Here is a 12,232-nt window from a genome sequence, read left to right on the forward strand (position 1 = left end):
CTTGTTGGCCCTTCTGAGTCTTGGACGAGGATGCTGCCGCCGACCCAGAGTCTTTGGACCGATGCGCAGACGTGCCAGCCTTCGGTCCGTGTGCATGTGTCGCCTCCGTGTCCACCACGCGTCCGACTAACGAAGTCCCAGTCGGAACCGGAGCCGTGCCACTGGCTTTGGCGTGCTTGGACGGTGTCGCAGCAGCGGTTGACCCGTGCCGACCACCCTTTTTAGAGGATCCCTCCTCTGGCGCCGATTTCGACCCTGTGGAATCGACCGATTTCTTCGACTTCTGTGGACCGGTGGCCGACGGAGTCGATGAAGTAGCCGGTGCGTTAGCTTTTATTGGTACGGCAGCCATTTTAGGAACGCTCGAGTCCATAAGTTTCGTTTTCGGGTCGGCCATTTTAGGTGTTGACACCGTAGGTTTCGGTTTCGGTACGGGCTGCGCAGCAAGTGTGTCCGTGGCCGGGCCTGAAGGCGGGGCCGTGGCTTGCGGTACGGGGTCTTGGGTAAGGCCAAGAGGCGATCCCGTGACCCGATCGTGTTCTTCGTAACCTTCGGGGCATAGCTCGTCCCCTGAGCTATCTTCCGCGGCCCCATAAATCTCTTCGACGTCCCCTACCTCGTCGATGTATTCAAGGCCTTGACCCACGACTCCGTCGTCGTCTACCGGATCCGCCTCGACCTCCGTCTCGGGCGGGGAGATTTGGAGATGATGACTCTGGTCCTCCACTTCTTGGTCGCCGAAGATATTTTCTGGATCCGGGGCCGCTTGTTTGGCCTCCAGGCGCACCGAAGCTTGAGAGTCTTCTTAGACCTGAATTGTGCACAGGCCTTGCACTTTCCGTCGTCATGGTCTGGTGAAAGGCATTTGTTACAGACTGGGTGCAAATCTATATGTGGGTATTTGGACCCACAGAGCGGACAGTACTTAAACGGACTCCGCTCCATGCTGGAAAGTTGCAGTCGTGTCGCGCTGAGAAGGCCTCGATGTCCGAAGAGTGACAAAACTCTGCTGAAGCCGACTCAAAGAGACGGAAGAACTCGAGACCGTGCGCAAACAATACCGACGCTATGAAAACAAGGCCTTTTGGCATTAAAAAGTTAGTTTTTCTCGGTTCCGACAGAGAGAGGTCGAGACCGCATCCGAACCCAATGGCGGAAAAAAACAATCTGGGGATGGAGCCGATGCCCATGCGCACTGTAGTCCAGGGGAGGAGCCACCTATCTCAGGATACTTCGAAGACTCTTCCAGGACAACAATGTGCGATCATCCGGACCCAACACTAGGTGGCGATCTAATGCTAAGATATGAATTTAGCAGCCCACATGCCTCGAACATAGAACTGATTCCAAACCATGCAATCACCTAAGAACATCACAATTCTACACAATATAGATAAATTAACCCATCCCAACAAGGTCCCTCAATTTTATTGAAGAACTACAACCAACATTCCAAGCACTGTACAATGTAAGTCCTGCATAACCGGTTTCCCACATTGCGCTGAGATACTACTAATAGTAAAAAGATTTAAAACTCCAGAGAATGAATGGGCAAGTGAACATGCAGCACTTACTGTTCCAACCTTGTTGAAAAGTATTCTGTGTAAAACTTTTAGCTCCTCAGACTTCTTCTTCTTCAGAAAGTACAGTATCCTTTCAATATCTACAAGTTTTACTCCCTTTCCTGCAGGAACAAGATAATTGGAATGAAGGTTCAATACAGTTTTCATAAAGTAGATAAAGATAAATCGAGCAAAGTTAATCCAATCATTGGGAAAATTTAGAGAACTTCAAGAGACCCTCTGAAAAAGTGATCAACTTGCCAATTGCCTGAACCTAAACCATCAGCACCACAGAAAAACACTTGTGTTCCAATGGGTCACTTAAGGGGAATAAGGTTGTTGTGAATCTTCAGTCATGCAGTGAGCAATGGTAATCAGGAAAGTTGTTTTCCGAATTAGCAGTTTCAGTGAGCAGCTGTGAACCAGTTAGAAAGGCATGCACATAATAAATGACAAGAAGGCCAAATCTCAACGTGGCATGACAAGTTGCTCAGGGGAAACATGTGAGACAGACCTTTAATAAAACGTATCACAGGTGTTTAACAGAGTTGGTTGATCAGCTTAACACTAAAAGAATGACCGAGCCAACCCTAAACTGTGCCCACTACAGGCCTTGCTGGGCCAACACTAGATCAAACAATACACTGGAAAGTTTGGGCTGCAAAGGGACAGTATGATGAGTGCCACACTAGGAAATACATTTCTCCCAGATTACTTTGGTAGACTGAGGCCACCAAATCAAACTCATTTCACTGACGCTGTTCAAAGTCCATGCAGTGAGGCATAGGTTGTGTAGACTCCAGTGCAGGACCCCACCCCCCTTGCTAATGTAGGAAATACCAAGTAGTCCCAGGCTTATACTGAAAAATTATGTGGGACTTGAGACTAAAAACTAAACAGACACACCAATAGGTCAATTATTCGATGCACAGCCAGTACTTAATTGTATGAAAAATTAGTTTACTCATAAGGCAATGTGACACATTAGGCAATAGCAAACTTATACATGGTTTAACTTTAAGCTATCGTCGATATAATAGCTGGGCTATTTCCAAAGGACAAACTCTTTGGTAACTGTTTTTGTACTTCTTGTTGACTGCACAACCTTGTTTTGCTGAATGTGGCACATACAAATTTGGATAAAGACATATGCTTGAACCACACATGCAACTAATGACTATACAATTTGGACTGAGAAAAATTAGATATAATTTGGCCTTAGAAATAAGATACGAGAAAGGTCTACTCATTGAACGATCATCAAATCATATGGTGGACTCTAAACAGTCGTCAACATAGGTGCAATTATATTATAAGCACTGAACAAGTCTTTTGGAAAAAGTTCGAGCTTTACAACATTAATATTAATTCATTTTACGTGACGAAACACATGGGCTACACTGGAGGATAAGCATTTATAAAAAGAAGATGTGAATGAAGGAACCCCTTAAAAAAAAGAAAATGGGAGTCTGAGAACTGGAATTATGTGTAATTGACATACAATGCTTGTGAGAAGTTGGCCCGATATGCAGTGCTCACTATTCTAGTGATCACTATGTATCAGTCCAAACAACCCTTATTGATGATTGGTTGTAAGTCAACCTGATAGACCAGCTATCCTAGTAGCATGGATACGAGCAGTCTAAGGCTAAGACTCTAGAGGGCGTGTTAAGCCAGCTGTTTTACCATCACATTACCCCTTGAACACCAAGTGAAAGGACACCACACAAGTTATGAAAATAAACAGTTATTTATTTATAACAAGTCTACCCTGAACTCTTTATGAGTCAGTGAGCTAAGCACACAACAAAACTCTTACGAAAATAAGTTGCACAATTTACACAAATGCCCGAGGGGCACGGAAAACCATATATTACAAAAGTGGAATGCGAAATACTAGCAGGTAAGTAACTATTCTCATAGACTTTAGAAACACTAGGCCTACAATACTAAACCCTTAGATTAGTAGCAGGAGGCCTGTGGACGTCGTGTGCAGAGTGGGAACTCTCACGCGTAAGGCGGGAAAAAGTCTATGGAGGCTAGCAAAGGCAAAGTTACTGTTCTCGGGCGAACCCGACTAGGTGGGTCGAAAACAGGAGTGGATCCGAACACTTAGGGTGTTGGACTATGCTGGAGCACCGGAGTACTCAGGTTACCTAGCCCAGGGGCTGCGGCTGCATAGGGTTGAAGTTGCGTCGGAAACCCTCGTTGAAGATCCAGGAGCCTGAAGAAAAGAAGTTGCTGGCAGGCGGCCAGTTAAGGAGTTCGTGGTGATCCAAGCCTGGATCAGGGAAGAAGAAACCTGTAAGCAGAGGGGACCAAGTTCTGAATCACTAGCCAGTGATTTGAGTGGGCACCAGGATGGCACCGGACGAAGTCACCTCAGCCAGGTGAGTGGGCGCTGCTGGGCTCTGCAGTCTCTCGGACCAGGAGGCGTTGTCGGCGACCAGGATGGAGGAGCGAGCTGTCCCACGTAGGTACTTGCTGTCGACGTCGCTGGACCCAGGATTGGGCAACAAGTCTTGGCAAATGCAAGGCCCACGCGGTGGACCTAAAATGGCGTCTTGAGTGGACCAGGAGGGTCCAGGGTGCTCCTCTTTTGGAGGGGAGCAAGGGCTAGTCTGGAGCAACCAGACCAGCAGTGGTTGTCGTCGTGGAGCGTCGTGAGGGTGCCACTAGCCAACGGGCAAGCGACCTAGACAACGCGGTTAGCAGCAAAGAGCAGAAGGGCCCCACGCAGATCTCGTGGATGCAGGGGGGCTGAACTTCGGTGCTGGAGCTGCTCAGGGTCGGGGCTTCTCTTACCCCCAAAGCACTCAGTCGAGGGTCACTCAGCGGTCGTGCTGGACAAGCGTCGTGCAGTTCTGAAGATGGCCGGTCCCTCGAGGTCTCGTCACACCCACGGATCACAGCTGGGCTGATGATGTAGGTTGAGGTCAGAGGTGCCAGGGAAGCCAGTTCTCGTCGTGCTGGAGCAGTCTTGATCCGGAGGAGAGACTGGCAACAAGCCGCGATGCTTGGTTGGTGCCTGCTGCTGCAGGGTGACTACTCCTTAGTCACAAGGGAGAATCTTGGGAAGAAGTCTTGAGTTCCTTTCGTGGAAAGTAGTTTCAGGATTCAAAGATGATCTGATTTGGAAGGGGGCCAGGTCCTACCTTTATCCTGCAAAAAGGGGCTGGCACGCGACTAAGTCCTGCCCTATGGGTGGGACTAGGAGGGGGTGGTTACACCCCTCTCCTTTGGCGGGCTTTCCCCAGGTCAGGGGCTGGAGTGCCCCATGAACTGGTTCAAGCCGGCCTATGCACAGTGAGCACCGGGGTGCCACTTGCAGTCACCTTCCTCTAAAGCCCTGCCTACCTAGAATACACAAAAACCTATCTGGGACGGTGCTGGCACCGCCCCTGGCAGGAAACCCTTTGTCCTTGCCTCCTGGGCTGGGAGGACTCCCAGCAGCAGGAGGGCAGACTTGTGTCTCGGTGGCAGCATCCATTTTGTGGAGCTAAGGCTCTGTCTGACTTTAACCGGGGTTACAGGTTACATACATGTCGTGTCCCTCTAGAAGGGTGGAATGCTAACCCCGTCGCCAGAATTGGCGAGGGGTTAGTATTCCAATTCGTATGACGCCTTACTCGACATGTTTTGATAAAGCGATACCAGAGTTGGCATATAACCGCGAGGATTATAATGCACTTAAGAGTATATGGTATGCGATATCATGGAAACGGCTAAGGGATGGATCCCGAAAGCCGCAGACAGGCTCAGCTCATGCCAGAGCACTATCTCACACGATTCCAAGCACTCTGCCTTCAGGATTGTCAAGGCCTGCCATAGGAGTGACTGACAGGAGATCTGTGTGTCCATTTTAGGGTTAGATATAGGTATACTATATCTAAAGCAAGGGGTGATTACACCACCTTGCCCCAGCTGTCAAGCAGCCAGTTGTGTCAGTTTTGGATGGCCAGCCAGGGGTGGCATAATACATGCTGCAGCCCCTGGTAGGCCCTGGGTACACCTATGCCCTGGGTACCTAAGGTCCACTGTACAGGGACTGATAAGGGGACTCAGTATCCAATTAGGTATGTACCTAAGGTACATGGAATCCATTTTACAGAGAGAGCAGTAGGCCTGGGGTCCTGAATAGCAGGGCCCCAGGTCAACTAAGTCAGAAAACCAGCAAAACACCAGGCAAAAAGTTGGGGGCAACCATAGTCAGGGATCTACCTTCCTACAATGCTTATAATGGATGTGTGTGCTGATCACCCTCATAAGATCCCCCCCCCCCCCGCCCCGGAGAATCATTCAATAACACCCAAATCAGTAAAAGAGTAAAAAGAGACTGTTCTACTTCACAGCACATTAAGCTGTGGGGGTATTGGCCCATTCCAGTAGAGAACGGACCAGAAAGTCAAGGGAAAAAAACCCAATCTTTAAAGTGACCTAGTGTCTCCCCTGCACCTAAATGCCAGGCCAACTACAAAGGATCCTTGGATGGTGTCATTTGCTGCCTGGTCCCGCTCCAACTCTGGTACTTCTTGGATGTAGCGAATATAAAATGGGCTACAGCATGCTAATGGCCATGAATACCACATACTAGATTCACACCACCCATCCACACAGAATGGTACACACATACAAAACAGCGCCTAAACCAGATGGGATAAAACCCCAGTTGCAGAAGAACGGCAGACCAATGACCCTCGTCTCACACAGGTAAAAGTCCTGCGTAGGCACTATGGTTTTATTGCTGCCACAGCCAGTCCTCTGTAGCTCAGCAAGTTTCAGGTAGTCACACCATTTAAGGAGGGTGCGACATGCCTTGCTCTGGGTCTCAATCCTAGGGGAAAAAAACAAGCACTGGCGTTGCCAATAGGTCTCGCAGTAGGAAAGTTGGAGCTATTGGTTTTGTAAATGACAAAGCCCTTTATGTTAAAATTAAAACAAAAATAAAAGGCATTTTTATTTGCAATTGTAATAGCTCCAACTTTCCTACTGCGAGACCTATTGGCAACGCCAGTGCTTGTTTTTCCATTGATTCATTTTTTTGTATTAATTGGTTTGGTATAAGATTTGTACTGTGTTTGCTTTTGATTTGTCGTCGTCCACGGGGTTACTGAGATAGAAAGCTCTGCTACAAATGTTCTCTGCTTAGTGCTTTGTTGCACGGTGGCCCCATATAAGCACTACACAATATAGCTGGATGGAGTTTTTAATCATCTTTATGCTTGATGTGTCTGAAGTGGACATCTCTGTTTAAGCAGCTAAAAACAGCAGTGCATGACTCGGCCTTTCATCATTCTGAAGTCACGGAGTAGAAGAGGTGTGGCGCAGCGGCCAGTGTGCCTGACTATGGGGTTCATGGTTCAATCTCCGGTGCCGGCAGTAGGTTCGCCCAGCACTATGTGACTCTGGGCAATAGCTCACTTAATATTCACGAGGGCCCCCAGCGCCGGGACACCACTTAGGAGGTAGCTATGTGCTTTACAAATACTGGTATTTCATTTGGTTTCACTGCGATGAGTGGCTTTGGAAGTGGGAATGCATAGCACCCATCATTCAAGCACTTGAACACCATTGGCGTTGTGCTGTGCAGTATCAGAGTGCGACGCTGGATTGTAGCAAGCTGCAGTGCCGCTCTCAGCCGTTCATCATTGTGATGTCACTGCGATGAGTGGCTTTGGAAGTGGGCATGCATAGCACCCATCATTCAAGCACTTGAACCCCATTGGCGTTGTGCTGTGCAATATCAGAGTGCGACGCTGGATTGTAGCAAGCTGCAGTGCCGCTCTCAGCCGTTCATCATTCTGATTGTCACTGCGATGAGTGGCTTTGGAAGTGGGCATTGTAGGAGAGTAGGGTGTGCAATCCTATGATCACCCAGATTTTTGCTTTTTGCTTCACTGGTTTACGACTTTCCCTGGCTGTGGGCCTGCTAATCAGACCCACAGCCTAGCTGTTCTCTCTATTCCAATTTGTACCCAGGTACTGAATTGGCACTGGGCCCTCTTCAAGTCCCTGTACCCAGGGCAGAGGTGCACCCAGAAGTCTCCCAGGGGCTGCAGCATGTATTATGCCACCCCTGGGCTGACTAACTAAACAGACACAACTGGCTGCTTGACAGCTGGGGGCAAGGAGATGTAATCACCCCCTGCTCTAGATATAGTATACCTATATCTAAACCGAAAATGGGCACACAGATCTCCCATCAGTCACTCCTATGGCAGGCCTTAACAATCCTGAAGGCAGAGTGCTTGGAATCGTGTGAGATGGTGCTCTGGCATGAGCTGAGCCTGTCTGCGGCTTTCGGGAACTATCCCTTAGCCGTTTCCATGATAGCGTCAGACCATATACTCTTAAGTGCCTTATAATCCTCGCGGTTATAGTAACTTTGGTCTGACATTATCTAAACATGCCGTGTAAGGTGTCATATGCTTTGGAATACTACCCCCTCGCCAGTTCTGGCGACGGGGGTAGCATTCCACCCCTCTAGAGGGAGAAGACATGTTGGTAGCCTGTAACCCCGGTTAAAGTTGAACATAGCCTCAGCTCCACAAAATGGATGCTGCCACCGAGACACAAGTCTGACCTCCTGCTGCTGGGAGTCCTTCCAGCGAGGAGTGCTTGGACAAAGGGTTTCCTGTCAGGGGCGGTGCTAGCACCATCCCAGACAGGGTTTTGTGTATCCCAGGTAGGCAGGGCTATAGAGGAAGGTGACTGCAAGTGGCACCCCGGTGCTCACTGTGCATATGCCGGCTCAAACCAGTTCCTGGGGCACACCAGCCCCTGAGCTGGGGAGAGACCGGACAAAGGAGAGGGGTGTAACCACCCCCCTCCTAGTCCCACCCATAGGGCAGGACTTAGTCGCGTGACAGCCCCTTTTCTGAGGATAAAGGTAGGAGCAGGCCCCCTTCCAAATCAGATCATCTTTGAATCCTGAAACTACTTTCTACGAAAGGAACAAGACTTCTCAAGATTTCTCCCTTGTGACTAAGGAGTAGTCCCCCTGCAGCAGCAGGCACCACCTAAGTATCTTGCGGTTTGCTGAAACGTCCTTCCTCCGGAACCAGACTGCCCAGCTCGACTAGACCCGGACTCCCTGCCCTCTCTGACCTCAACCTGCCTCTACAGCACAGCTGAGACTCGTAGGTGCGACGAGACCAGAGGACCCGGCGATCATCAGAACCAGCACGACACTGAACCAGCACGACACTGAACCAGCACGACCACCGAGGGACCCTCGAGTGGGTGCACTGGGGTAAGAGAAGTCCCAACCCCAAGCAGCACGAGCACCGAAGCCCAGCCCCCCCCAGCATCCTCCAGATCTGCGTGGGGCCCTTTTGCCTCTGTGTTGCTTGCCACGTTGTCCGGTCACTTGCCCGTTGGCTAGTGACCCTCCAGACGACGTCCTACGTTTACTTCACCGCTGGTCTAGCTCCTCTAGACTGGCCCTTGTCTCCTCTTGAAGGGGAACTTCCTCGGACCCTCCTGGTCCACTCCAGACGCCATTTTGTGTTGCCACGTGGGCTTGCCTTAGCCAAGGCTTGTTGCCTCCTTCAACGGATCCAGCATCGCCAGCAGCAGACATCCGACGTGGGACAGCTCGCAGACCTCCAGCCTGGTCGACATCAGCGCCCTGGTCCGTGTAGCAGCAGAATCCAGTGTCACCTCTTCGCATGGCTGAGTGACCTCGTCCGGTGCCATCCTGGTGCCCACCTAATCACTGGCTAGTGATTCAGAACTTGGTCCCCTCTGCTTACAGGTACTCTTCTTCAACTGATCCAGTCCTTGGATCATCCCGGAACATCTTCACTGGTCGCCTGCCAGCAACTCTTACTTCAGGCTCCTGGTTCGTCAACGAGGTTTCCCGACGACACTTGAACCCTATGCAGCCGCAGCCCCTGGGCTAGGTAAACAGAGTACCACGGTGCTCCAGCGTAGATCCACTCTCTAAGTGTCTAGATCCACTTTCGTTTTTGACCTACCTAGTCGGGTTCGCCCGAGAACACTAACTTTTGCATTTACTAGTATCCATAGACTTTGTCCCGCAATACGCGTGAGTTTCCACTCTGTACCAGACGTCCCTAGGCCTCCTGCTTCTAATCCAAGGGTTCAGCATTGTAGGCCCAGCGTTTCTAAAGTCTCCGAGAGTAGTACTTACCTGCTAGTTATTTCGCATTCCACTTATATGGTTTTTCGTGCCCATCGGGCATTTGTGTAAATTGTGCGACTTTCAGTATTTCTTTAAGAGTTTTGTATTGTGCTTAGCTCCCTGACTCATAAAGAGTTCAGGGTAGTCTTGTTATCAATACATATACTTTATTTTAATAACTTGTGTGGTGTCCTTTCACTTGGTGTTCAAGGGGTAAATGTGATGGTAAAACAGCTGGCTTAACACGCCCTCTAGAGTTTAGCCTAAAGACTGCTCTTGTCCATGCTACTAGGATAGCTGGTATATCAGGTTGACTTGCAACCAATCAATAAGGGTCGTTTGGACTGATACATAGTGATCACTAGAATAGTGAGCACTGCATATCAGGCCAACTTCTCACATTGGTGAGCAGCGGTTGGGATTTGAGCTTGCTGTTGTTTTACCACACACGTATCCTAAGAATATCATTTGAAAGATCACATAGCTACATATAACTTCACTTAGAATACTCTGAGTTCTACTGAACCAGCTGTTGTAGTGTAATAGGGCTTAGCACACCCTAAACTACAACTCTAGCAAGGGATCAGTAGGTAAACCCATAGTGTAGGTAGGTGCATCACTTACACCACACTAGAAGCATGTCTACCCATGGAGAGTCTTCAGAGACTCCCCTAGTGGCTAGTGACCCTCCACAGGTCATCTCAAGATATGCAGCTCTCAGTTTCCAGGAGATGAGACAATTGTGTACCTCCAGGAAATTGAAACAGGGGTCTAACCCCACCACTCCCTTTCTGTTAGGTCTCTTAGAGACATATGATGCTAAGAAAGCTTCTCATACAGATGGGAACATGCCAGCCTTAGAGGGTACCCTTGTGATCCAGACCTCCTTGACACTGAAAATGTAGTTGAGGAGGAGGAAGAGGAACTCTCTGGGGATGAGGCAGACAACAGGCCTGAGCTAGTCAGCAGACTTACTAGGGCCAACTTAGACCTACTTAGGGAAGGATCTGGGGGACCCCCAGTACTGACCCTAATGAGGCCTAACCTTGGCGTTAGAAGAGATCGATCTCCTTCTAGGGACTCCAATAGATCTGTGCACTCTCATGCCTCTTCCCAGAGGAGAATGATTTCTCCCCAGAGGAGACTGACTTCTCCTCAGAGAAGAGAACATGAAGCAAGGATGAAACAGGCTAATCTGAGGATCCAGAGGGAAGAACTTGCCCTTGCCAAAGAGAAGCTTGCCTTTGCTAGAGAGCAACAGTTGAGTGGGGTAGTCCCCACTGGTGGCAGCAATATCCCTAGAGATAAAGAAAGGAGTTTAGACACTAAAGAACAAGTTACTTACCTTCGGTAACGATATATCTGTAAGAAACAGTAGTTAGTATTAGATTCCTTACCTTAGAATATCCCCAGGCGTCAGTCTGGATCCGGAAACTTTTGCGTAGCAGTACCCCTGCGCGTCGGTAGGCGTCGTCTGCAGGCGTCCTCTGCGGCTCCGCGTCGTCGGTGTCGTGCGCCGTGATGACGTCGCTGGAGTATATAGACGCCGCCTCCGCGCGCTGACGTCAGTTCTTTGCACACAGCTTTTCCGCGCCAGAACACGCAGAGCCATGTGAGAACCAACACTGGTGCCATGTGAAACTAGGGCCCTGAAAGGGATGTCCTTAACCCTAGGTATCAGTTCGCAGAACGGGGAGGATGGGCGGGGCGGTAAGGAATCTAATACTAACTACGGTTTCTTACAGATATATCGTTACCGAAGGTAAGTAACTTGTTCATCTGAAAGAAACAGGTTAGTATTAGATTCCTTCCCTTAGAATAGATACCCCAGCAATACCAACCCCGGTGGTGGGTCTGCGAACCAATACAATCCTACACCAGAAAATCCTGGAGGACCGAACGGCCAAAGAAGCCGTCCCTCCGGACTTGACTGTCCAGGCAGTAATGCCTCGCAAAGGTGTGCAGCGAGGCCCACGTAGCCGCCTGGCAAATGTCCTGCAAAGGGACTCCCCGGCCCAGGGCAGTAGTAGCCGCCGTGGCCCGAGTGGAATGGGCCCTCAGCCCAACAGGAGGCTCCTTCCGAGCCAAAGAGTAGCATGCTTTGATGCACAGGACGACCCACCGAGAGATGGTTCGTTTCTGTACCGCCCTTCCCTTCTTCTCACCCACGTAGCCAACAAACAGTTGGTCATCCACCCGGAACTGGCGTGTGCGATCCATATAAAATGAAAGCGCACGTTTTGGGTCCAGACGATGGAGCCGCTCTTCATCTTTTGAAGGATGCGGAGGCGGGAAGAAGGAGGGTAAGGTGATGGACTGCCCAATGTGAAAAGCAGAAACCACTTTGGGCAGGAAAGAAGGTCTAGTCCTAAGAACCACCTTGTCAGGATGAACGGACAAGAAAGGAGGTTTAACAGAAAGAGCCTGGAGCTCACTCACTCTCCTGGCAGAGGTGATGGCAACCAGGAAGGCCGTCTTTAAAGTGAGAAGACGGAGAGGACAGGAATGAAGCGGCTCAAAGGGA

General features: G+C 49.7%; 1 protein-coding gene across 3 annotated transcripts in view; it reads right to left on the reverse strand.

The window, feature by feature from the left end:
- DEK (DEK proto-oncogene) overlaps positions 1–12,232 on the reverse strand; it is a 344,099-nt gene that overhangs the window by 229,638 nt on the left and 102,229 nt on the right. For all 3 annotated transcript variants that reach the window (XM_078687983.1, XM_078687984.1, XM_078687985.1), the window contains exon 4: positions 1,575–1,684. In XM_078687983.1, coding sequence (XP_078544109.1) covers positions 1,575–1,684 — 110 coding nt within the window. The remainder of the gene's footprint in view (positions 1–1,574; positions 1,685–12,232) is intronic.

The sequence above is a fragment of the Lissotriton helveticus genome, chromosome 4_1 (genome assembly GCF_964261635.1).
Source record: "Lissotriton helveticus chromosome 4_1, aLisHel1.1, whole genome shotgun sequence".
NCBI classification, from domain to species: domain Eukaryota; kingdom Metazoa; phylum Chordata; class Amphibia; order Caudata; family Salamandridae; genus Lissotriton; species Lissotriton helveticus.